General features: G+C 41.0%; 1 protein-coding gene across 1 annotated transcript in view; it reads right to left on the minus strand.

Moving 5' to 3' along the window:
- Positions 1-1,434: 1,434 nt before the first annotated feature.
- The window catches only part of FECH (ferrochelatase), a 35,471-nt gene continuing 9,138 nt past the window's right edge, over positions 1,435-27,767 (minus strand). Inside the window, exons 3-11 of the mRNA XM_033087369.1 lie at positions 22,910-23,029; positions 21,471-21,619; positions 15,373-15,507; positions 12,715-12,821; positions 9,325-9,423; positions 6,856-6,963; positions 6,271-6,435; positions 3,277-3,336; positions 1,435-2,797 (exon numbers count right to left, since the gene is read on the minus strand). Coding sequence (XP_032943260.1) covers positions 2,663-2,797; positions 3,277-3,336; positions 6,271-6,435; positions 6,856-6,963; positions 9,325-9,423; positions 12,715-12,821; positions 15,373-15,507; positions 21,471-21,619; positions 22,910-23,029 — 1,078 coding nt within the window. The 3' untranslated portion in view covers positions 1,435-2,662. The remainder of the gene's footprint in view (positions 2,798-3,276; positions 3,337-6,270; positions 6,436-6,855; positions 6,964-9,324; positions 9,424-12,714; positions 12,822-15,372; positions 15,508-21,470; positions 21,620-22,909; positions 23,030-27,767) is intronic.

The following is a 27,767-nucleotide window of genomic DNA, read 5'->3' on the forward strand; positions in this document are numbered from 1 at the left end:
AAAACCCACATAACCATTGTCTAAATAATTTCAGCCATAAGGGGAAAATTAACGGAATCCTAGCAAAATGTTATGTTCTGCGCATGGATTACTTGAGCAAGGATATATGTACTCCGAGGAAAAGTCATGGATTTTTACCTTTCAGTCAGCACCGACACACTGCTGATACACCGTGCAAGGGCTTTTAACAAGTTTAATTTCTCCTAATAGGAAGCAAATTTTCTTTGAGTGCAAACATTTCTTTTCATTTTAGAAAGGTAAGTAGTTCCAGAACGCATTGTCAAGAATTCCTTGTACAGGGACCTGGGCCTTAGGTAATCCTGGCAAGCTAAACTGCTTCTTCATCGCAGCTCCTGCAAGTTTTCGGTAGAAGTTGATTCATCAATTAAAGCAAGGTCTGCAAATAAGTGCAGCTTGAAGAAACTGCTAGCAATGTATCACTAATGACCAGGGCAAACATTTGTATTTCAAAGTTGACAAACAGGATAACAATTCTCAAAGACTATTAGCCCTAAAAAGAGCAATTGCTGATTTTGTCCTACCAAATGCTACCCTTGCTTATGACGAGAGTCATAACCATCTATAGTTAATAACAGTCACTGGTTAACACTTCTTAGAACAACAAATGCCATGGGACGTGATCCCAATAAACCCCATTTGCCTCTCATTACAAAGGCCAGTCTGGTCCCAATTCAGAATCAAGGATATCCAGACAGCTCAGTCGTACTGTTAATTTGGATGTATCCTTAGCAAATGAGGGGCTTCAGATACCCTAGCAAGAGCTCCTGAATTGGAGTTTTCTGCAATGTGTCCATAATAATATATATTCGACTCTAAAGCAGTGGAAGTAAGGCAGGCCATCAGGAAATTTCCTGAAGGAAGGAGAATGGCCACAAGCAGAACCTGACTTCCAGCGTCACGCCACTGCCCTAGAGTATTCACTTCACGTGGGACAGTCACTCAAAGTCTGCCTTGAACTGAATCTTCAAAAAACTGATGGAAACAAACGAGGAAAATTCTAAAGAACTACCTATGCCTTGTACCTTTCTCTGGAAACACCATCTACTAATAAGAAAACCAATTTGAAAAAAAAAAATGTAGATACTACTCAGATTTCAGAGTCATTAGAAGTGTGGGCAAACTATTAACTAAAGTGGACGGCATGTTTCTTTTCTCGTATTACAAAGTAAATTCTTGTTTAATAATTTTGATTATTAACTAATTTTGATTAGTTTTAACAGAGAGCATAAATCAAACTGGCTAAAACGTTACCGATGTAATAATATGTATTAATATAGTAAGTCCTGAATATAGAAGATCTATGATTCCGCTAATACTTCCACTTTATAAACTGGCTTTTAAAACAAAAAAACAAAGAAATGCTCTTTTGAAGAACAAAGTTTTAGGGCAACGAGGAAAGACAAAGTAATCATTACGAATTCATTATGGATCCATCAGTGATTTTTTTTAATCCATTTAAATCCAAGTATAGAAAACCAAACTCCGATCCTACATTATTTCTACATTTTTTAGAACAAGTTTTCACTCACACATTTAAGGTTACAACGGCCTTAAAAATATCCACAGGAAAAGACTGACAGGAAATACAATATGATGAATAGTTGTTGTATTAGGATGGTTATTTTTGTTTTCTCTATTTTTCAAATTTCCTATAGCGTGTTATATAATTTCTGAAATAAAACATTGTAAGGTAAGAAAGAATTCAAGGTTATAAAACATGGTTGACTTTACAAAATAAGTCTTCAAACAAACATGCGGAAAGGAGACGTTCAACCAAGATAAAGAAGAAGCCTGATGGAAAGGTTGACGGGGGGGGGGCCCCCGGGAGATGCAGCTGATAATTAGCGTTTCCCAGCAGGGCTGTCCTTGGAGACAGGAAGCAGCAGGAGCCCCCTTTCCTGGGGCACACAGATTCCCACCAAGGCACGGACGACAGGCGCTGGATTTCTACACATCTATTAGCCTTGTGTGCCTGGGGAATCTCAAGAGCACTTTTGGAATCTGCCCTTGATTTGCTTTTATGGTGAGGAACAGTGAGGTTCACACCCAAGTATTAAAACAACCAGTAACAGTAACAGCACTGGCAAAAGCAGCCATTGCAGGCGACCACACGGTCTCCCCGGCATTCTGTAACCCACAGGCTTAGGAAAGGTTAGGTACACCTCTTTTTCAAATTATATTTCATTTATTCAATTATGTTCTCAAAAAAAAAAAAAAAAAAAACTCTACGGACAAGACTGTAAACAGATGCCCTTCATTCTGACAGTCCCCAGAGGAGACTCGTAACACCCTTGCAGGTGGTTTTCTTTGGGCAACAAAACTAAAATCTGTATTTAAAATATGTGTGCGTTTTGTAAGATAAATTTTTAAAACTCATTTTTCAAAGAGCTTAGTGGCCATTCCCAACTAGTAACTTTACCCACAGAGAGGGAATATAAATGCTCACTGTGTCTGTATATAAAAATAGAAAACCCTCAATCCGGATTTCAGAGTCTGTTCCTCAAGGAATCACATGATGTGCCAGAGGCTGTACGTATACGCATGTAACCCCCTTCTTTGATCTCCAAGTACATCCTCCTCTGTGGCCTCAGTGTCTGGAGGTCGGGCATTTGCCTAATCCCACGGGGTCCTCTGGCAGGTGTCACAGCTGCTGGTTGGTGAAGAAGGATTTGGTCTCCCTGCAGACGGGATTTACACAGAGCGGACAGCTCAGAGTCAACTGCTTGGAGCACAGCTCGTTTGACTGGATGTGTGAGCGTACCAAGTCAGCCAGGGCCTGGAAGGCGGACGACAAGAAGCAAAGATCCATCAGAAGCAAAAGTCCACTGTCTCCCCATGCATTTCCCCCTCCCATCTGCCCAGATAATCATTATAGCTTGGGGTTTCTTTTAATCTGACTTATGAATCCTTTGAACCAAATTCTTTAATATTCTCCTTTTCCAAGAAGCTCCACTTAGAGAAAACTTAAAATAGAGATTTGAGAAAATGAAATCCTCTTACCCCACCTGCTAACACTTTGTCTCTGAAAGGTAGGTTTGAAATTAGACATAGTTATAGGTGGGTAGAAATCAGAAAATTGGGGCTATCGAGAGGAAAAAAGGAGTGAGATGAGAGTATAAGGAATTCGATTTTATTTTTGTAATTAATTGGAACTCAAAATGTTCTAATATGTGAGAAAACCAATATTCTGTAAGAGTTTCTCAGAGGATTACTCTCCGATATGTTCTACTAAAATGGTTGTAATACTATAGATACCTTTGAGAACAATGGATTTCCATTAAGAGATTCTGCTCTTCTGATGTTTTCAACTCCACACTGAATCAAATGAGAAAAGGGAGGAAAAACACGTACACATTTTATTTTCCTTTTTTTTTTTTTTAAAAAGAAACTGACTGCTACCAAAAAAAAAACCAAATAAACAAACACATACAGACATACACATATACAACTCAAAGTCTTACTTCAAAAGAGTTCCCGGAACTGCTCGGAAATGAAAAGTAGTCACAGGGCCAAGCACATATGCTGCTTTTCACCTCTGTTATCATAAAATTGCTCTTCAATTTCTATTCTTTCCCGCACCCCATTACCTTCCCAGGTACTTTGTTTCCAAACCATTTTTGAAGTTGTATTTGATAGGACCCCCAAGTAATTTAAATCTGCTTACCCTTCTTTTTTTATTGTACCTCTCTAATGCATACCTGTATAGACTCTACCTAAGCACAATGTTGCTTTAATTAAGTAAATTTTTATATCTGTTTTGATTCCAAGTGCTAAAAGAGGTAAATTAATTTAATGTGCATGTCACCTAGATTGGATCCAATTCACAGTTGGGATTTTAAATATACTCTTACTTTAGAAATCTAAAATAAAAATCTGAGGATTGTTTCACTACCATTCCTGCTCCCCTCTCCAAAAATATTCAGTTAATTACCCCCCAAGTAAGTGAGAAATATCTCATTATTATTTACTCAGGTAGTTAGGATCTCCTCTTTCCCTTTCTAAAATGCTGATGATTTTTCAGTTGCTTTATATTTTATGTTAGCATTAACATCAGGAGACTGGCATGGGGAAAACGCTGAGACTCAGCAAACATATAGTTCTCAACTTAAAAAGAGATTGTAGGGGTGGCAGGATGGCTCAGTTGGTTAGAGCGTGAGATCTCAACAAAAAGGTTGCCCGTTCAATTCCCACATAGGATGGTGGGCTGCGCCCCCAGCAACTAAAGGTTGAAAACGGCGACTGGACTTGGAGCTGAGCTGCGCCCTCCACAACTAGATTGAAGGACAATGACTTGGAGCTGATGGGCCCTGGAGAAGCACACTGTTCCCCAATAAAAGAAAAACAAGAAAGACTGTATTCTCAAACTTCCTGGAGAATTCAGTAGCAGCATAGTAACCAGTGTTGGCAAACTGTGTTCTCAAACACCGCTGATGGGAGAGTTAAAGGATACATTTCTGGAGGGCAATCCAGTAAAATACACACATCAACATTTCAATTCCTAGGAATTTATCCTAACAAAACAGTGGGAAAAATAAAAAAGAAAACGATGTTTATTACAGAGCAGTTTATGACAACAAAAAGTTAGAAACATCTTTAATGTATACTAATCAAGAATTTGTTAAAAATCATTACATAGATCTAATTATATTTATTAATTTGGGTCCATAATATATTTTTAAGAAAAAATATAAAATACCATTTTTGTTAAACGTGTGGAAGAATACCATTTTAATTAAAATACACACATTTAGAGGAGAAGGGGGACTTATTTTTATAAAATAGTAACATATTATGTCTGAGGGGTAAGATTCTGAGTGAGTTCTACTCTCTATGTTATACTTCTCTCAACTGTCCGAACTCTTCATTATTTTTATTATCAAAAAAGCAATAAATTATTTCTATTTGAGGGAAACATTCGAAACACTTTTGAAAGAAAGTCAGTTGTTTTAAACGCAGTATATTCTCCATCAAAATAATGCAATAAATTGTAGCTAGGTGGTTTTCTTTATTCTCTATATGGATGAATTTATTACTCACTAATAATCCATTTGATTACTAAGGAATGACCTCAGTTTAGTAATATGAATGAATGTGAATTATCATTCAATACAAACCAAAACTTGTTTTCTATATGCACTATATTTGCACTTAAGTCTTTTTAGCAAGCTCACAGTTAGTCAAGGTCAAGGTGAGATAACAGAAGGCATTTTTAAATGAAATCCATAGATAACCCTGCAAATCCATTGTAGCCAATTACAACTTTCGCTTAAATTCTTTCTAAGAACGTTAGACAAGTAATTGAGGCCCCCTCTAACTCCGTCAGTGCTTGCATGATGACCAGCAAGTATACACAAGAATCTGTGGGGTTGGGTACTGGCTAAAGTTCTCCCCTGCCCCGCTCTCCACCCTGCCCTGCACCTGCCACCCAGGCCCAGGGACGAGGAAGTATCCTTTAAGGCCAGGCCTCCATCAATCACACATGGGATGAGCAGGACCAGGAGTTCTGGCAGAAGATGACAGGGGAAGGGCTTCTTGGGTCCCACAAGGGCTTCCAAAATTCCCATAGAAATAATGCTGTAAATCGAACACAAGTTTCAGGCTGGCTCTCAGAAGCTATGAGATGGGTGAACAATAGTTTTTCTCTACTCTGAATGACAACTCACATCCATCTTACATTATTTGCTATTTCAATAATCAGATTGATCACAACACAGTAGCAAACAGCTAATTAAGTGAGTGCATAAAAAGGTAGCCGAGAAAATTACCACACATACTGCTTCAGTATTCATTCCATGCTCTTCTCTTAAATGACCATGAAACCCAATGAGAAGCAGGGTAATATCCCCAAGTAAAGGGCACTGTTAAGGAATGATAGGAAATTTTTTCCTCCAAATTGGTGAGAAGTACAATTATTTTTTCTTAAGGAAATACAGTTATTACTTTCAGGTTGTACAGTGAGTCAAACTGAAAAAAAATGCTGCTGCTCACAGTGGGCCACCTGGTTTCAGAAAGGCACAAAAGTGTTTCCCCTGACATGGAATTGACTGGGTATATATACCAATATATATAATATATAATATATAATAATGTTCAGATTATTACTCAGATTAAGTATTCAGAACGAGGACGCAGTACATGCAAACATGTACACCAAACAATATTTCTGAATGAATAATTAGAGCACTACAGAGAACATTTCCTTTTAAAACAAATCACAGTGGGATTAGGAAGCCAGACGGTGGCACTGACCTCGTTAGCTAGAACCTGAGAGTACTCGATATCCAGTTCGTAGAGTGTTTCAATGTGATCGCTGGTAAATGCGATCGGCACCAGGAGAATGTTCTTCCAGCCCCTCTCACAAAGCCCTTTGATAGTCTCATCTGTTTGAGGCCCCAGCCAGGGCATCGGACCAACCTGCGAGAAAGGAGGATGAATGCAGACAGGGAGGCAGGGACGCACTGCTCCCGTTGTGTCGGGCACACCACAGCCCACTGCTCCTCCCTTCACAGCGAGGGCCTCACAGGTGTGAAGGTCTCACACCTGCTCTCATGGGTTTTCGTACTTCCACACTAAAGCTTCAATCCTTCTAGAAGTTGGCAGAATGCAAATAATTTCTGTCATTACAACTGAAAATAGTATGCTAAGCCCATGGAACTCAGCTAGTCACTTGATTTCCCCTTCCATCTTGCTTGCAGAGTTCTGACTGTGGTGAGCAATGAGGTTACACAACATTCTGTCTATATGAAAGAGCCAAATGTCATCGTTTTATACCTAGTCCTAAAATAGACGTCCATAAAAGAGCTGACTGCCGGCAAACGTGTGGAAGCCACCTACCTTGGACTGCCAGACAAGTCGGTAGGGGTTGGAGTAACCCAGCTTCTCCATGACTCTCTGGACAGTGGCGCCCACCTCCTGAGGATAGGGGTCCCCTCTGTTGACCACCTGCAGCAGAGACACACGGCTGTACAGACACCAACACTGTGGAGGGTTCTAAGAACCTCTATCGGCACAGGGAGATGGTGTGAGCACCGCGGACTCCTCCCCTCTGTCTTCTGCACTAATGGCAACGATAGGAACTCAATCACTGAAGTTCCTTGAATCCACTTCTTCACTGGCCGAAGGAGAGAACACCGCACTTGATCACCTCTAAAGCCCTAGAATACGTCAGATTCTGTGTTCCGTATTATTCATGGGATAATGACAATGTACATGTCAGTAAGTAGATGCTAATGTGGAAGGAATAAGGGAAATACAAAATTGTCATCAGAACAGCACAGAAACAACTGCCACAGGCAAGCTCCATGGATGGGTGCTAAAATCAGTGGGTAAAAGCCTGAGAAAGTACAAGACATTTGCATAGTCTGGAAGAATCCCCCTGGAGATATTTTCAATTACAAAGAGAAAAAGAGTAACTATACAATGGACAAATCCAGCAGACATCACCTTTGACAAATGACCACAGATCACAACGCCAGCAGTAAGTCATACGGCCATCATGTACCCCGGCCATGATGCACTGAGAAGGACGGATCCCCCGGGGGGCTCTTCCCTGTGACACAGAACCTCAGTCTAATCGTGAGAACACACCAGCTACCTCCACAGGGAGCAGCACGCGAAGAAATAACTGACATTCTACAAAATCACTATTCAAAAATACCAATGTCATGAAAACAAGGACAGTGTGAGGAGTGTCGCCGACTGGAGGAGAACTGAGGAGATCTAAAGCTAACGGTAATGGACCCTAGACTGGATCCTGGGGCAGAGAAAGGCCAACAGTGGAAGAGGCGGTGAACCCCGAGTAGAGCCTGGCCTTCAGCTAGCAGCCTTGCACCACCGTTCAGTTCTTGGCTCTGACCCCTCGACTGTGCTTATGTGAGATGTCCACATTGGGCAAAGCTACATGGAGGAGATGTGGCGACTCTCTGTCTGTTCTTGCAAATTTTCTGTGAAGTCTAAAATTATTTCACATACGTTTTCAAAGTCGTGCAGAGGACGGAAAGTCATAGAAGCAAATGCAGCAGAAAAGAAGAGCTTGCTCGCTCAGTTTTCTTCCTCAGCAGTCCCACACTGTCCTGTCCCTAACCCCTTTCTTATTCTCATGACTTCTTGGCATTCCTCAGTCCCATACAGAGCCCTTGGGCAGCGAAAAAAAAAAAATCACAAACAAACCTGGAAGCAGCATGCTCAGTCCTGGAGGGAAAAAAGGGAAGCGAGGCCGAGGGTGAGAGAAGAGAAGTCAGCACCTGGAAACGTTCATGTATAAAAATGTGTTTCCTCCTTTCCCAGTTCAAGAGCTTCCCTTCTGGCACTTCAGACATGGCCTCATCACACATAGGACAGTTATAAATAGGATGAGGGAGGAGAAGGAAGATAGACATGTGAAGAGGATTTGCATAACACAAGAAAGAGAATGTGAACCTGTTCAAAGAAAACAGGCAGGCTTCCAGAAGCCAGAAATCTATCTCCAGAGCCACATACTGCCGAAATGGCAACGGCTTAGTTGAGATGTAGGAGTGGAAAAGCTGCAAAGGGCTCAACCCTAGTGACCACCAGGTGGCAGTAAAGACCAATTAGAAGAGTGCCCCAGACACTCAAGTTTACTCCATTAATCCTGGAGTTAAAACTTAATAACACCTTATGAAAATGTAATTCCCCACCTCTACAGCTTTGAAAGCAGTGTCTGTAGAACACAATGCTACTTCTGAGCTCATAAAGCTGGCTGCTCATTCCAGACACTTCTATATATCACACAGCACACAAGCTTGATCGTTCTCGTTCCTAAAATTATAATAGCTATGGCACAGATGCAGTATTTTGATGAACAGCCAGTGTAATATGATAAACTAAAGAGCAATCAATCACAACTTGATACACTCTATAGTCACTTGCCAAAGTGTGGTCCTTAGTCTCAGCGAGTTAAAAACGGCCACTGCTTCCTGGAATTCAAACTGCCCCATCAAGTCTAGAGGACAAAAGAGTGGGATTGAGCCCGCTTGGTCTGAAGGCGGTCCTATGATTCCAGTCCACTGAAATCCATATTCTTTTAACTGTCCCACTTATTTAAAATTTTTAGATATGAATATATCTTCAAGTTATAATTTTTAGATTATAAATTATAAACATTATAATTTGAATTAAGTTATTATTAGGTTTCAAGAAGTCGAGTTAAATGAGCACCACGTTAAGTCTGAGATTTCAGAATTCATCCTTGCACTGGGCTTCGGACGTTCTGGGAGCTGCGTCCAGGTTACACATTTAGAGATCTCTTACCACAAGGTCATCTGACAAAGTGTTCTTACTTACGGACATTGGCAGTGAGTGAGCAGAAAACAGGATGACCACCTCGCTCCTCTTCTCCAGTGGAAAATGGTCCAGTTCTTTCAGAATGTGGTCTGCAAAGCACTGTGGGAATACCCACAAAGGGGGATCGGGAGAAAATGGGAAGAAAGAAATGGAAGGAAAAGAGAGTATTTTTTAAATGAGAGCTACACCAAATATCTCAGAGTAACCCTCAAAAATCGGAACCCTCTTTTTTTAAAAAAACTGCAAACAGTACAGTCTCTCTTGCTTTGGTTCATCATCAAAATGGCTCATAACGGTTTCAGGGGCCTAGGGAATTTGATGGGAAACTTCTAAAGCTCGCTAATGGCTCACTGAAAATGAACGCTCTGGATCTGCTTCCCCTGGGGAGGAACAGGGCACACTTCCAGATGGAAAGAAAACACAGATGGGAAGGAGAAGTTGTTTTAAGACCTCCGCTTTGCTCGGTTAGCAGGAAAACAGCTTACAGGGTCTTTCTAAATCTCCTTAGTTTGGCTTTCAGGCATATCGCATTAAAATACATTAGACAGAAATAGTAGAGGAATAAAAAAATATCTATTTTTATGACCATTTCCTTCTGAGCCCAGGATCCTCACTGAGTCCATCTTCATAAAACAGAGGAGAGGTTGTACAACCCTCATTAAATTCACAGAGGGGGGAAGATGCGGCCGACTTGGGCCCATTCAGTCCCATCTGTGGAACTTGGGCTAGAACGCAGGCTCCACCTCCTCCCCCAAATCTCTGTCCACCAGACCAGTTAATTCCCTGCGTCTAGTTGGCACTTTCTGATTCACATCAATAGGTGCTGAAATACCAGCTCTGAAGAGGCTTGCTTTCATCTTACACTTTAATCATTCTTTGTCATTTCACTTATAAAGCAACTGCTACAGAGGACATTAACGGGTCAATGGACACAATTCTAATATGAACATAGATTAGATAAATTAATCAATGTTAAATGTACTGAAGTTGAATATTGTACCATGGTTATGGAAGAAAATATCACTGCTATTTAGGTGTAAAGGGTGATATCTATCATATATACATGAAACTTATTCAGGAGAGTTACGTGTATGTAACACATATACATACACACAGAGATAAATAATAATACGTGAGTCTAGGCAAAGACCACAGATCAGAGTTCCGTATACTATTGTTAGTCTTGTAACTTTTCTGCATGTTGGAAATGATTTCCAAATGAAAAGGTTTTTAAAACATTATACAGGACAATTTACCAGAGCCATGTGAATTCGTACTTGTTGGTATTGGGATATATCAGTAATTAATAGTATAGGATGAGCAAATTATTTCCAAGTAAATATTGAGATAGTATTAATCTTTCCAGAGCCTTCAAAATGGGGTAAACAAATGCCTAAGAAGGCACAACATGCTGCCGAGAGTTAGTTCCCTTTTCAAAATGTATAATTTACGAGTTAGTTCCCTTTTCAAAATGTATAATTTACTTACAGAGTAAACGTGATAGGATTAGACACCAACAAAAACAGTATTTTCTGGTGGTCTTTGCAATGTTTGGAAACTACGGATGCTCAGAGAGGATTATTTTTGCACAAAAGCCTAGATAAGGAGGCCCCCTGCAAAGTTTACCTAACAGCCTGGAACATCCATTTACTCCAATTATTCCAACAGCTAGGTAACAGTAGTACAATGACTATTTTTAATAATTACTACCTACAATAAGGATAAATGTAGAGTTAAAATATTCACAGTTTTAGTTTTTAATTATATCTTTAGTTTTAGTTTAGTTTGGGTCTTTTTCTATTTCTGTTAGATAGCCAATCACCTCATGTAATCTATGTAATATTAAGAATAAAATCTATAAATTTTTGTTTCCGAAAAATTTTAGTATTTTTCTTTTTCTCGTCTTGCAAAACTACAAGTACAAACACAATTTGCTATGGCTTACAACAGAGTCTAAGCCATCGCCGAAACCGAGGAGCCGTGGGCAAGCAGAGGTGCTACTTACAGCATCTAAAACCCATCTGTAGTATTTTCTACGCGCAATCCCTGAGCAGAATGAAAGAGGCAGGCGGCTCTCAGAGCCTTCAATCACACCATCTAGGAGGGCAGATAAATGCCTCTAAAATTCCCTTTCATTTTATGAACGAGACTTCGTCAGTTAAGAGACCTTTCTATCTTTCAGCTTCCCCCCTTTTCAAAGGGCTGAATTTTAATGCAAATCTAATTACTCACTGGATCACGGCAGGCAGATGCTGTGCAGATCCTCAGTTCTCTGTAACCACATGTCTGGGCTGACCTGAAACACCCCTCGTTTCCAACCAGCGGCCTCCAAGAGCAAAACAGGGCACGCTGGGGCTTCGGGCAGTACTGACCGGACCCAGAAGCACAGCAAACGAGGGTGTGGGGGGCACTGAGATCCAAACTACACCCATCCCTAAGGGAGGACGCTGGCTTTTCACTTTTTACTTGAAACGGGTTTCAACCTAAGGGTTAACCCTTGACATCACCTAAGCGCCTAAGAGCCTAGTCAGCGCTGTGGAGAGCGGCCTGCTTTTAACGTCTAGCACCATCTAGTGGTTGCAGATTTTAAGTGACCCCAGGCTTTTGAAAAAAGGAGTTAAGGTATTTTTAAAGAAAAAGGTGTTAAGGTATTTTGCCAGAGAATGTCCAAGGAATGAAACGTAAACTGGATGAAATCTAAATCACTTCATATTTCTCCTACCTAAACTAACTCTAACTTTCACGACAGAACAAAATTATATTTACATGATTTAGGGTAATTACCACTAGCACTCAGATTCAACGGGCAAAAAACAGAAAAACACCAATTCAAAGCTATTGGCTTTAGAACTGTAGTTTTAACTCGTTCTCCTAAAATCAAGCATCTGTTAATATAAATACTATACATATAAATTACATAGGAGAAATTTCAAATTTCTTCTAATATATGAAAGTTTCTCAATTGAAATGTTAAACTGATTTTCATGTCTCAGAACATGTAGCTATGTTACCTTTAAATTTTTTAAGCCTTTTGGCATTTTAAAGGATTTAGAAAATAAAGGATTTATTTGTCAGTCATTCTATCTATGAATGTAACTTAGCAGAAACACCCTGCATAATCTTTAACATTCTGGTCATTGGGAAACACAAAACTCAAATTATAATTCTGCTACAGTTGTGACTAACAGTATTAATCTGAAGAAAGAAAAGGGTCTAACCTTTAATCTTTAAATTTATTTTCTCTTGTCATAGTAAATCAAGACTCTAAAACTTTTTGTAAATCCCCAGCACACAATTTAAGCAAGAGAACTGGGAGGCTCAGAGGCACGGCTGGAAACCAGGTAGGGCCAGAAGCTGGGGCGACAGGGGTGCTGGTAGCTGCTGGCTTACCTGAATGAGGAGAGGGTGTGTGGGCCACCTGTCAATGGTGCTCCACTTCATCACAGGCTTCTTTCCCACCGCATTGTAATATCTGTAAATGGCATTTAAGCTGCTGCCTGAAATATGCAGAGGGCCACTTAGTAGATGCATGTTGATTATGGTGAAAATAGAAAACAGACTAGTAAAGGCAGTAATTGTAAGTTCAAAACAGACAACTGCTTCTATACTGAATCGGTCTGATTACAATCGTTTCAATACTCCAAAATGCATATAGATTTAACTACCCTGCAAATGAAGATCACTAAAAAGCAATCAATTTCAACAGCTTTTCAAAGACTACTGAGGTCATTTCTGGTGAGAAACATGATGGTGGTGGATTTATGAAACATAAGCAGTTGTTATTTGCAGGGACCAAGTCTTACAAATGAAAGCATGTTAAAAAATTTTTTCCATTATGAAGGTATGCAACTCCATTACAGAAAATACAGGGTAGGAAAGAAAGGAAAAAAGAAACCAGTTATTATTCCAGCATGCTAATACAGTCATTGTTTTATTCTAGCATAGTTCTTTCCAATTATTTTTCTTTATAGCTGCTTTGTTTTACAAAGTTGTAATTTTAGTATATATGCAATTTTGTTTCCTCAGTGTTTGGGGCATTTTTACTTAATATTACGAGGTGAATGTTTCCCACCTTACAATAAAAGCTTTATAGCCATCCTTTCAAATGGCTTGTTGATAAAATGCGTAGTTTACTGAGGTTTCTATGAGCACTCTATTCTTATCTGCTTCTACAAAATTATCATCATTCCCTAGAATAAGTTAGATGGGTATCAAAACCTTATATATAGGTAATCTAACAAAACTTGTACTTCTCAGCAAGAGATGAAAATTCAAAGCCTAAAGGAAGGTTAATGGTACCAGCCCAATACAACTGTACCGTGACCTAGAGGAGCTGCCACTGGGGTGAAGCCTTAATCCTAAAAAACTAATCCTAACACAGGGCCTCTTCCTCAATCTTAACATAGGGCAATAGTTCCAAAGCGTCTCCATGCTTCCCACCACCAATCCCTGGTTTCTATGAGAACTATTCATCAGATAGGTTTCCAAATTAAAATCTAATCTGGACAGAACATATTTAAATCAAAGGTAGGACTCTTAGGCTAAGAGTCAACTTTCAAAAAAATATATGAGTTTCACTTTGGTGAGTAGAATACAATGAATCACATGAATCCAAATTGAGTCCGTTCCAGGTTCAAAAACAATCTCTCCAGAAATCGCCAAGTAGTCACCACTATATTCACGTCGCAAACCACATTTTACAGGTCAGTATCATTTTCAGATGCATGAAAGGACTTCTGGAAGCCACATTATTCCCCTGGGTCACTCAGAAACATTCCATGAACTATCACAAGTAGTAATTAAGGGGAAAATGTAACTAAAAAATTTACTTGTGATGGATACACTACTGGCTCTGCCACAACAACGCAATAGGTAAATGACATTCTAGTTCCTCAAACAACAAGTGTGCCTCCCCAACATTTTCTCATCTCTGAAGTGAAGGTGTGTCTATACTGGAGAAAAACTGCACAGACGCTGACGTTTTAAACACACTGAGGGAGCCAGCTGTGGAACGAAACCAGTCGTCAGTCCTTTGTCATATAAATAACCACCTTGTTAACTTGTCTGATTTTGAGGGCAGCCTTTTACAGGTTGAGGTATGTTTTCAAAGCAAGACAAAAGTATAGCTTAGAAATTTGTAAAACCGGATTCCTTCTCCAATAAGGTATTACTAGGCGTTTTGCAGTTGTACAGGTACACTTCCAAAAGAAATCACAATTCAAACTTTTGAGGGTATCTGAGAACACAGGCATTTTCAGAGGTGCTCTGACAAATATTTAAAGCGCACAACAGGCTTTGAATATGTCTTCCAGTAGCCTTTTGATTCTTCTGATAGTTACAGAAATAATATGCATTAATAGCCAAAAGCAATTTAGGAGTAAAAATGTGCTGGCCCCAATCCTTGAAATAGAATACAAATGAATGCATCTGTGGGTGACAGCAGAAGCACTACCTACAATTAACGAGACAGGAACTGGCAAATGCAGATTATTCTCCTGCTCCAGTTAGATATATAGGAAATAACGCACAGTATTATTTTCCGAAATCTAGAACATTAAGTTTGCAAAGGGAACCTCAAACTGGACTTTGGTTTAACCAGTAACCAACCCATAACTGAAGCCTAACAACAAAAACATATACCAATATTTCCAACGTTATACGGGCACCTCTGTTTTTGAAACAGCGATCACCTTTGCTACATTAATAAGAATATTTGGGTAGCCACAAAAATAAGGTTTATTACACAGACGTAGAAAGTGGCTTAAGGTTCACTGTTGATCCGTCACACAACTGCATCAAAGTACTGAACACAGCAGCTACTGCCTTCCACTCACCATCTGTAATTCTCAGCTGACTAGACAGTAACTCAAAGCGCAGGTGAACCATGAGATTTCAAATGGACTGACCTGCACTCTCGTGTTTAAAGCAGACAGACGGTATTTGCCATTCAAATCACAAATGATTTATCCTTTCCTTCCGCACTCAGGTTCCCTGGTTATGTTTGCCGGGGGCACGTCCACCCTCCCATTGTCAAGGAGAAGCCCTTACCTGTGGTGGAACAGCTGTACTGCGGGTACTGTGTGAAAGCAATAGCCCTTTCAAGCCCGTCTCTCTCCATCTCTTCAATTGCTTCTTCTGTTAAAGGATGGACATACCGGAATCCAATATAGTATTTGTGAGGGGCTATTAGAAAGCATGTGTGGAAAGGAGAAAGTATTAATCTTTATATAGATTCCTCAGAGCTGCCCAACATGACGCAATGTCCAGAACAAAGAACAGTTAACCTCATTTCCTACGGCGCTGATAATGTGGGGAAGTTTAGAATATTCCTTGGCTCTGATCCAGCCTTTGGCTAGCACATGGACTTTTAATCACTATTTTCTAGGACTGACTGGCCCTCTCACACACACACATCTTTATTTAGCACAATGGTGTTTTAAAACTCAAGCGTCCGTGCCTAATTCTCTGCTCTTTACTGAGATGAGAGACTCAAGAGGAGGGAAGAACTAGCACTAATTCTCCCACGCACCAGACACCGTGGTAGACGCTTCGTTTTCTTCCCCCTCGTTTCAACCCCACTTTTCAGATAGGGAAACAGAGACTCTCAAAGGTTAATGAACCTGTTCGCAATCAGACCTAGCAGATAGCTGAGCTGACATTAAAATGTGGGCCCCCCCACCCCACAGCCAACGCTCCTTCCAGCCCCCCCGCTGCTTCCACCACCTGAGTTCTCTCCCTCTGGGCCCTCAGACCCCAGGCCACCTAGTTTATGGGAAAGCTCTGGGATACTCGATACAAGTTCATTGATAACAAATGATTGAAACGAGTCTCCTCATTTAATATATGAAATTAAAAAACTGACAACGATGCTTAAATTGGAGGCACCGAGTGGGATGTAAAATACTTGTCTCTGGCTCCCATTTGGCCCACATCAGCTGCGTATCCCTGTGACCCGTCCCCTTTGTTCGTCAATTCCCTCTTCTATTTCCCCCTTTGTCCTCCTGCATCTTTTTTTCTCCTGTATGTTAAAAGCATCCACAACCACACCATTTTTCAGGCGTGTATAGAATCATAAAACTGAAAGTTTCCTGAAGTCCCCCAGTCTAATTTCCTTATCTTGTCACAGGATTACCCCCTAATTTATACTCAGGGAGGCTTCTGTGAGGACACCACATACACAGCAGGTAACAGGAAGCCCACGGTGATGTTACTGGTCTGACCATTAGGGGCGGCCACTGCGAATGTGACACTCAACTGCCACGTAAGAGACATGCAGGTCAAAGCGAAGGGAAGGATGAATGCACTTATTGTTTGTATACATAACACATTCCTCAATAACTTGACCCAGGAAACCATGAATCGATGGAGCATGTTACCAAGGACAGAAGCAGAATATCGAAAGGAGAGAGACGCACGTATGGGCCTGGGAAGGTTGGTCTGATTCGATATTCTCTGGTTGGGGACTGCAAAAAAGAGGAAGGAAAGGGTATAAACGGAATCATTTCCAGCTGTCTGTCCCTTCAAAGTCACCAGTCTTATGTTCTCTTGCATAAAATACGGTGAACTGCAGTTCAAACACACCAGAGGGCATGACCCTGTGAGCAAACTCCAAACGACTGACTGTTCAACGATGATGTGGTTCATCCTAAAACTGCCAACTCCTGCGGTGTCATCAAGTCCATTTTTTTAAAAAACTTTCATTTAAGTGTTTCTCCAGGATCCATCAGCTACAAGTCAAGTAGTTGTTTCAATCTAGTTGTGGAGGGCGCAGTAGCCCATGGGGGGATTGAACCGGCAACCTTGTTGTTAAGAGCACCGTGCTCTAACCCATGAGCTAGCCAGCTGCCAATCAAGTCCACATTTAAGGGGTGAGCTCTTGGCGACCTAAGGTGCGGATGAAGTGGAATTTGTTTTCTAATCTATTCTGAGACGATACTATGATCGGATTAGCAAAGTAAGATCCCCCAATGCTGCAGGTCAACTAGCTCCTCACATGTTCTTTTCACCTTTGAAAAGCTGCAGCCTAAATGCCTGGGGTCTGGGAGTTCCTCGATATTGCAGACTAAGAGAGGTGGAGAGGCTGCCCTCACAGATAAAGGCAGGGTGGCAACTGCATTGCCAAGTCAGAGAGTAAAATACTCCGGACAGAACAGATAAGCCTTGCTAAACTGATTAAAGATGGCCTGCAAAGACACATTTAGAAAAAAATGACAATGCTTTCTCTCTGGCTGGGCGTATCCTGAGGGAATAACAAGCGTTCGTGAAGATTCTGTGTGTGTCAGACAGCTGGCTGTGTGCAGGGAGGGGGAAGAGCCTCCTGGACAGTAACCAGAGCCACACCTGCCAGGGAGCGCCCCAAACGCAGGACTCGCGGCCCGGCCTCGGCTAGCCTCGGAGCAGCTGCCCAGTGAACACTGCTTGGCGAGGACGAGGAAATGGAAAAAAAAGGAACAGAGAAATTGGATTTTGAAACAGTGAAACTTCATTAATTTCCAGCTCATGAATTTAGCATGGACAGTAGTTCAAATGTGTGATTTGTACACGACTCTTTGAGAGAAAGGTGTGAAAGGTAGAGCACAATGCTTTGTAATTTGTATCACATCATGAACCCTATGCCAAAGATGAATGGTAATACAAGCTCACAGTTATGGAAGTTTTGTCATGTACCAGGCCCCACGCTAACAATGCCTTTTGGGATCATTGTGTTTAATATTCACAGTGATCCTACGAGTTGGGTTCTGCTAACATCCCCATTTTCAAGATGAGGCTTAGTGCGTAAGTAATCTGCCTGAAATCGTGCAACAGCAGTGGGGAAGCCAGTCTGTCCGTAACAACCCTTGCTCCTCCCCGCTATGCAGCCAAGAAAGAACAACGGAATTATTGTACCGAGTAGCGTTTACTTAGAGCTTCCTTACAAAGCAGTCACAGTTTCCATAGCTAAACTGTAACTTCTAAAATGTATTTCAGATTTAGAATTTTCATGAAATGACTGTACTTCTTGTCTATTTCCTTCCCTAAATTCCTGCAATGTGGTCCAACGTGATGAAACCAATTCCCTCATATAACTCACTCTATTAGTTAATAGTCAATTCTATGCAAAAACAGTATGAGTCTCAAAATTTCTATCCGGGCCACCAAGCAACAACTACTGCCCTAAAAAAATGAGAGCAAGAAACACTTTCATCTGTTTATAATCATCACATTGTTTTGCCTAAAGAGAATTTTTCCAAATAGAAATGAACAAATAGACATAGTTCAGAAACAAACTTTATGATTTTGTAGGAAAGAAAGTATAAGAAGGAAAGAGGAATGAAAAAGGGATGAAGAGAGGGAGAAACAAAGAAACTGGAAAGCAGGAAGAAAAAGCAGCATGAAGTGAGGGAGGGAGGAAACTGTCTGCTATACCCTCCCACGGGCACGTGTCTTCATTGCCGAGCCTCAGGTCCACTCAGCGAAGCGTGAGTAGGACAAGGCGCTTCTTTCCAGGCGATGTGGGCGAGCCCCTGAGGGAGGCAGAGAGGCACGCCTGGCGGTCTTCTTAGTCTTCAATGCAAAGTTCCCCCAAAGAAGTTTCCAGACCTTGAGACTATTTCATCCCACACTCTGTGACCATCAGCCCTCATGCACGTTTTAGAGAGCATGACTCCAATGTCGTCGAAAGATTTTCTCTCTACACCCTAAGCAGACTAGCCTGCAGCAGCAAGGTTCCACTAGACTGGAAGCTTCTTATAAGCAGAAACAACGTTTTCCAACATTGAATAGCAGCATCGGACAGTGCAGCACATTAATGGGCCACTGAGGAATGAATGAGTGGGTGGGTGGTCTTGGGTCTTATTAAATACCTCTCCCATATCCCCCCACCCAGGCCTGATGAAAGGATTAGGTGGCATCTATCATGCAGGAGAAAGCAATAATTTTGCTTACCTGCCTCATAGGGTGCCAACTGTGGCCACAGAGGATGAACATATGCCAAACGGTCAGCAGTACCAAAGGCTTCCCAGCCCCAGGCCCTGGACAAGCTTCTAAGATCCAGAAAAACCCACAGGTGTACCCAAGAGAATTCACTCCTTGCCTCAGTGAAAACTACCAGGAAACTCGGCTCCATGGAGGTAAGGGTGTAACTTACTCACTACTTTCTTCCTCATCACAATACCTGGTATGTGAGCAGGGCTCATAAATGTCTGGTGCTTGGTTGGATGGAAGAAGAATGGATGGATGTGGGAATTAGTGGTTGGAAGAGGGGATGAGTGATCAAACGGATGAGTGAATGGAACAGGAAAGGAAGAAAGATGATTTCCTGTCACACAAGTAATGATTTAGTGATTGGACAGGCAAGCCACTGAGCTGATTTGTGCCTCACGGATACCCTAAACTTATTCCCTAAGTTAAAATGAAGAATAACATGCTTTCTTCTTCTTTTTTTTTTAATGTAAGTCTCTATGAGATAGAAGGCTTAATAACTGACTTTTTAAAGTGACTCTTACAACAATTTTGACTATGGAAATAAGAAGTGAATATTATTATGCTTTGGTCCCTACCAAAGCAGGGAATAATTAATCCCAGAATCTAGATGCTTGTAACTTCCTCTCTTTGTACTAAATGGCCACACAGTACAATGATCAGACGTCTGACAGAAAGTGAAACACTGAGTTAAATCCAGGTCATTCCACAGGAGTCTTTCCAGGCCCACCTGGGAGGCTGAGGCGCTGGCCTGTCTGGTCTGGACAACCCAGCGGCCTCGCCATGGAGAGAGGAGAAGGTGAGAAGGACGCCCTCCATCTATATTCCTGTTTCAAGTCTGATAACTCTTCTGGGCCCTGTATGATCATGGGTCCTATATACTAACGCGTCAACAGAAAACAAAACGGCATCTTTCCATCTCCTTTTTCCACTGAAGACTGCACAGCAATTGCAGATCTGATTCATGCTGAACCTTTTAACGCGACAAAACTGTTCATGACTAAAGTTTGTTCTCTCTCAGGTAGGTGTGAGTAGAGGTCAGCTAAGTTTCCCTCACCCGACACGTTAAGATACATTGTGGCATGTGTGGCTGAACTGTATAAGAAATGCCCATGAGCCACAAGCCAAGGCAGGAAGCAAACCTAATATTCAAAAGTACAACTGAGCAATTCTCCAAGTGAGATGATCTGCTGAGGGCTGAGCCCTTTGTCCCGATTTGTGTGCGATGGGAAGCTGGCTCCTGCGAGCACTCGGAGTTGACGCTCAGTGACGTCTTCTCAGAGAACAGTGAAATGCTGGTGGCCGTGCCTAGCAGGCTGCTCTCGTTAGAGTCCCCACTATGTCACACTCTTGTCCTGGTCATGAAGCCCTAAAATGTATCTGCAGTTAATATATTTCATGTGTCCTAAGATGCACATTTTTTGTTTTCACATTTCTCATATTGGTCTGCACCTACAACAGATCCTGTCTTAAAATTAACTGGCAGGACGTGTGTGTGTGTGTATGTGTGTGTGTCTCAGTATTACATAAAAACAATGGTGGGTCCTGTGATCAGTGGTATCCTGCATGTGACTAAATACGGCCCGACAGTTCAGTCACACAGTCAGTTGCATTCTGCACATCTTCATTAGAGATTTTGAGAGGACAGTCACCAGATGTGTGCGATCCTCTTTTGAGTGCCACATCTGACGAGGCACTTACATGCCTCACAATGGTGGTATTGCCAAGAGCTGAAAGGCATTTGCTGAACATTGCTTAACAGTGTCATGGCTGCAGCAACAACCAGGTAATTCCGCTCTAAATGTTGAGCTAATTAGCTATCCACACAGAAAGGCAAGGCAAGAGCAGCAGCCTCAATTCATTCCCCCCCCAAATTTCTTTCCAGAGCAACTTTTACTCGTGCATCTTTTACTCATGGTACATGGTCTCTTCCTTATAACGTAGCTCAACACACACCTCTAACTTCCTTTGGAAACTAATGTTCCAAATCTTTAGCTTTTTCCATTTGCAACATAAGGAAGTAAAATAAAAGGTTCTGAGTTAAGTGACTGTGCATCACGTAGGAGCCCGCACAAACCAAGAGCTGTCGGGACACAGAACTACATTTGGCATCCGAGAGTGTTCTGAATTTCCTACCTACTTGGGAAGGGCACCCATAGTGAGCTGTTAGTGAAGAGACACCGTACCTGTGTGCGGGGACAACTCGTCCAGCAGCTTCACCATGCCTTCTCCTTGCCTGGAAGTCCACATCTTGATGGGGGATCCGCCTCCAATCCTGCGGTACTGCTCCTGAATTTTGGGGGTTCGGCGTTTGGCGATGATTGGTGCCAGCTGACTAAATCATTTAACACGTAGGGAAATGAATTTTATTCCACACTTGCAACCTCAGAAACATTTTCTACTCAATAAAAAAGAAGATGAGCAAAATTTTCAGAAGAGCCTACCAAGATCAAGCCTGTTGGGAAGCCTGAGGTCACTGATGGCGACCAGCTCTTCTGGCCAAAATTAGAGAAAGAAAACTAGACGCTCCACAGCCTGTTCCAACAGCACACCCTGGAGAATCGGCAAACACACAACCGGGCAGAGACCCTGGATGTGTGCTAGCTCCCATCCTAACACCTCCTGGTCCTGCCTCTAGCAGGAACTGGGACATACAAGACATTAGGCAGCATATATTCCTCTTAGTTTAAGAAAATGCCTATTAATCCTGTAGATATACTTGGATATGTGAGCAAAGGTGTATGACAAGAATGTTCATTGTAACCGTGTAAACAGCCTAAATGTCCACCAGCGAGGCGCTGGTTAAATAAAATAAGGTCCAACCATACAATGCAACTCTTTACAATCATGAAATAAAATGAGCCAAATCTATGTAATCTGTTATGGAATCTCCAAGATACACTGTTAAGTTTAAAAAAAAAATAGTAGCAAAGTGCCTAATAATGTACATAAGTACATTCACATTTGTGTAAAAAGTGGGGATATACCTATGTATTCATATAGAGGCGTAGACTGTATGCATAGACTGTTTCTGGATGTAACAGTGTTTGCTCGTGAATCTCCGGGGAGGGTAACTGAGACGCTGGAGTCTGAGGTAAAAGGGACACTTGCTTTTTACTATAAACACTCCTATACTATTTGTATTTTTATCATATACATGTATGAAGTTTTCGTTACAAAAACAGTATTTTTTTAAAAAAAGAGAGAAGGAAGGAGCGAAAGAAGGATGCAAAGAAGACAGCAACAACCCATATCCACGGTACAGATGAATAACAGCCTTTGTTTCCCTGAGCGTTAATCAGCTGTTAAGTGCCAAGAACAAACGTATCTCTGAAGATCTTTAAAGGTACGGCAGCTGTGTCTGTGTTGAAACAACTGTAATTTCCAGTGCTCTGGGGAGGAAAGGACTGGGGAGGAAAGAAAGCACTGACTAGCTTTCTCTCTCCCCTGAAATTCTTCCAATACCGTATCTTCTTATATCTAACAGAAAATCATAATGCTCCTCTAGTCACTACCAAATATGCACTGAACCATTCATGTTTTTGAAACTATAGAAGTGCGAAACATGTGAGGCAAAAAGCACTGCACACGTTATGAACAAGTACAGGTGTTCAGAGCCTCTTACTTTTGAATAGGAAGCGTCATGAGGTCTCGGTCCAGGAAGAGCCTCAGGAGGAAGTCGTGAACGTCTCCAAGGGTTTCAGGGCCTCCCATGTTTAGCATTAATATTCCAGTTTTCGGCTTCCTACATGAGATAAAACGCAACGGTTGATTTGGAACACTTTATTTTCTAGGGTGGAATCGGTTCGGCTAGCAAACCCTCATCTAAGTCCGATGCAAAGGAGAAAACCCACAGACCTGCTCACCGACCTCCCATGGCTTCCATCTGGGACGGCACGAGGCCTCCAGTTCTGCGCAGACCCAGCTCAGGCTGCGACCTCCACCCACGGCACTGGTCGTCATGCGGCTCAAAATGTTTCTCTATTAAACTGTTAAACTGTCAGCCCCGAACAAAGATCCAAGGTATAAACCTAAATTTGTCAGGGCTGAAGCAGCTCTTCATGTGACTGCCTTATGAATACACAGGTTACTTGATCTCTCCAAACGTTAGTTTCCTCATCTGTAAAATACAGAGGCTGTCTCCTGCCTCAAAAGGTTATTTTGAGAATTAATGGATAACGAACTTAGTCACCTGCACACAGGAAGTTCTATTGTACAGAGAAGCCTTGGGTTTCCCTATCATTTTAAAGCTCCAGAGCACAGTACCCGCCCATAGCTCACTCTGATGCCTTCTCTTTAGACGATTATTAAATTAAATTATTACTGACAATTATTTCTTGATACTCTGCTTCTTTCTCCAGCTTCTGCCTTTACTCTTTCTTCTCCTGCTATGAAACATTACGTTTCTCACTTTACTCTCAACACTCCATCCTTCCTCTAAATCCAATGCTTAGGTAATTCCTGTAAGAAATTGCTCTAACTTACTCAAATTAGTCTCATGCTAAAGAACCAAGTGCCCAATGAGCAAAAAGAAGCTAAAAGAAAAGCAAAACTCCATGACAAAAGTTGTAAGTCAAGTAGCTTCTGAGAAATAAAAAAAAAAAAAAAAGACTAAGCAAAAATGTACAACTCATAAAATGCAGAGCGCTTTGGAGCCTACAAAGAGCAGAGAGCCAGGCCAGGACCGTTCTCTACTCCTAAACCTGCCTGGGGGCAAAGTGGAGCCAGAGCAGAACCAAGTGCATCCCACAGGCCTCTGGGAGCTGCCAGAAGACCAAGACCAGAGACCCTAAATGAAGAGGTTAGAGCCTGAGATGGGACCATGAGCTGGAGGTCTGTGTGTCCCCATGAATGGGTAGCCATGGGATGGCAGTGGAAGAGTTTGCAGATGGAGAAACTAAAGAAAACACAGAAGTGTTTCTTCCATTCTTTTTTTTGCTCATTTTCAAAAAATTTAGGTATAATTCATACTATAAATTTGCCATTTTAAACTGTATAATTCAGTGGTTTTTAATATATTCACAGTGTTTGAGGCCATCACAAGTATCTAATCCCTGAACATTTTCATCACCCCAAAAAAAAAGCTCGTACCCATTAGAGCCACTCCCCATTCTCCTACCCACTCCCCCTTGGCAACCACTAATCTACATTCTGAGTCTACGGATTTGCCTATTTAGGACATTTCATAGAAAGAGAATCATATAGTAGGTGGACTTTTGTGTCTGGCTTCTTTCCCTCAGCATAAAATTTTCAAGATTCATCCATGTCATAGCATGAATCAGTACTTCCTTCTTTTTTGTGGCTAAATAATAGTCCACTGTATGGATATACTCTCCAGTCACTCTTGATAAAGCAGCTGACAAATAACCAGTCTGAGGTTTACCCAAAACACCATTGTTAAGAATGTGCTTTCTAAATCTCCTGCATCAAGACCACCTCTAGCTACCGCAGTGACTAAACCAATCCTGCTGAGATAGGTCTCATTTGGGAGCTTGCTCTTAATGTGTCCTTAAGCTAATGATATTATGATGACATTTTAATTGCAGTTTTCACAATTGTTAACAACGTTTGGCAATGTGAGACAGCAGAGTGTGTCAAATTTATACAGGTGGAAACTGTTTTCTTGACCATACATACTGTAGGTGAATGAGGTAGAAATCTGAATTCTCAGCCTCAATTTTCAAAATCAGAATCAATTCCTGGGGCAAGGGAAATACTGCATTACGGTAAAGTCTAAACTTTCTCATTTAGGCCCCACTGTAGCGACTAACTAAGCTTACTTCTCACATCGCTGTCTCAGCACCACTGACATTTTGGCTGGAGAATCCTTGGATGTGGAGGGCTGCCTGGTCTAGCAGCATCCCCGGCTTCTACTTACTGGATGGCAATAGCACTCACCCGGCCCCAGCTGTGACAACCAAAATATCTCTGGACATTGTCAACTATGTCCCAAGGGGGTAAAATGCCCCCATCCTCTGTTGAGACTACTGTAACAGACGAAAGGGGTTTAACCTCCTTTTTATGAAACTGTACAACCACAGTTAAAGATGTCATTTTTCTATAACCGTTCCACCCCCACTAACCAGAAGTCCTATCAATGAATTAACAAACATGTTTAGCTTTCTTTTCTTGATAGCTGAAAATTCCAGATTCATTATATTGTGAAACTGTAATAGTCCCTTAATCTTTCTACTTAGACCACCAGTGTTCTCCCGGGAACCTGTCTTTGACTCTCAAAAATCTGTGACTCACAATAAATTAAGTGCATTTTCCATGGACTGCTGCCAGCTAATAGAAGAGTGGTTAGGAAACCCCAGGCTAAGAGACTTACCTAAGCCACAGAGCGTATCAAAGTGCAAACAGCATTTAGAACTGGTTTTCATCTACACCTGAGCTAAAAGCAAGAGTGGTTTTTAACTGGGACATTACCCTGCCCTGCAAATCCATGCTTCGCAAACCATGTTGGTTTGATCTTATACATGAAAGAGACGCACACGATTTGAAAACACCTAAATATCCATGCACTTAATTCAGAACTGTGTTGTACATGACAAATGGTGCATTAGAAAGCCTTCGTCTGACACCCTTCTTTTCCAGAATGTGAAGTACAAAGCTTTAGTCGAGATTCTCTGTCTCTTCTCCAGACAGAGCACATCTGAGACCAAGGACTGAATGGCCAAGTTCCCTTTGTGTAAATGTAAAAGTGTATACAGCAAAACACATTTAAAACTTCTCACTTGAAAAGGTTTCAACATTTTGTCATTTTTGTATCATGGGACTCTCAAAATATAAGGTTTTTTCCTTTGAACTAAATTAATGGTACATAACAGAAACTTAGCTTATCAGTTAATAAATAGAATCCTATTCTATTGTACTGGGGGTGCCAACAAGATGTATACATATGACTTGTATCGTGTTTCCCCGAAAATAAGACCTAGCCGGACCATCAGCTGTAATGCGTCTTTTGGAGCAAAAATTAATATAAGACCCGGTATTATATATATTTTATTATATTATAGTGTATTGTGTATTGTATTATATAAGACCTGGTCTCATAGTAAAATAAGACCAGGTCTCATATTAATTTTTGCTCCAAAAGATGATTAAGCTGATGGTCCAGCTAGGGCTTATTTTCGGGGAAGTATGGTATTCATCTTTTGTAATTGGTATCTATTGAGCATTACAATTTTAATACAGTTTTTTTCCTTTCTTAAAATGTGTATATATATATTTTGGCACCCTCTGTATATAGTAAATATCAGGATTCAAAAAACAAACAAATCCAGCTTTTCATTAAACCTAAAAGATATAATTGGCCTGAGGATCTATGATGTCTCTAGAACAGGGTTTGGCAAACTACAATCCATGGCCAAATTTGTACCCTGCCCCCCACTGTTTGTCTTGTAAATAAAGCTTTATTGCCACACAGCTTATTTGTTTACATGTTATCTATGGCTGCTCTCATAGTGTAACAACAAAGTTGATTACCAGCAAAAGAGACCAAATGGCCCACGAAGCCTAAAAAATTAACTGTCTAGCCCTTTATAGACAAGTTTGTTAAGCCCTGTTACAGTACAGTGTTAGTCTAATATTGTCTAGTCTAGGCTAGTCCAGGCACTAAGCAACACAATGACTTCAGAATGTCTGATATTAGAGTGATTCACAAAGACTCGCATCACTTCATCATTTCTAATATCTAAAAACTATAAATAATCTATGTGCCCCTTAAGGTGGGACCAGATAAATAAATTATGATTTAATAAAATAATCTTAAGTTATTAAAATAATGTAGAATATTTATATTTAAATGGTGGCATTATTAAATAAAAAGAGGAAGTTATAAAAATATATACCGTATTGTCACATTTTGGTCAATATATACTGAATGAATATTAATCGATACAAATATATAGACAAAATACTGGATGGTGAGATTATCAGTGACTTTTTTTTCCTAATCTTTTTTTTTTTTTTTGGCCTGTCTGTATTTTCTAAACTGAACCCATTTCTTTTGTGTAAATATGATATAAAGTTATTTAAGAATTTCTATTTTTTCAGATTTTTATTAAATTTCAATAATTTAATAGTAAGGCTATTTATATTACTGACTTTCGCCACGAGGATAATATAATAATGAAATAATTTTTTTCCAGGGTTCCACATCGAATCAGTTCTTCAGGTTACACGAAGTATGCTACGTACTTAAAGCAGTTTCTACTATGGCTGAGGTGAGAAAAGAGGGGCTCCAGGGGGCGAGGGGAATGGTGCCCTGCTCAGTCCGCCAGACCTGAGACAGCGTCCGTGTGCTATCTTCCTCACCAGACTCAATGTTTTCGGAGGCCAGAGTTGAAAGGAGATGATTTGGGGCCCCATCCCTAATGTCCTATTCCCTACAAACCTCAGTTTAATTCGTGTTCAATCAATGGAACCCCTGGTCACACCATGAAACATCACAAAAACAAAATGAGGCTACTTTATTTTCC

This window comes from Rhinolophus ferrumequinum, chromosome 19 (genome assembly GCF_004115265.2).
Source record: "Rhinolophus ferrumequinum isolate MPI-CBG mRhiFer1 chromosome 19, mRhiFer1_v1.p, whole genome shotgun sequence".
Lineage (NCBI taxonomy): Eukaryota > Metazoa > Chordata > Mammalia > Chiroptera > Rhinolophidae > Rhinolophus > Rhinolophus ferrumequinum.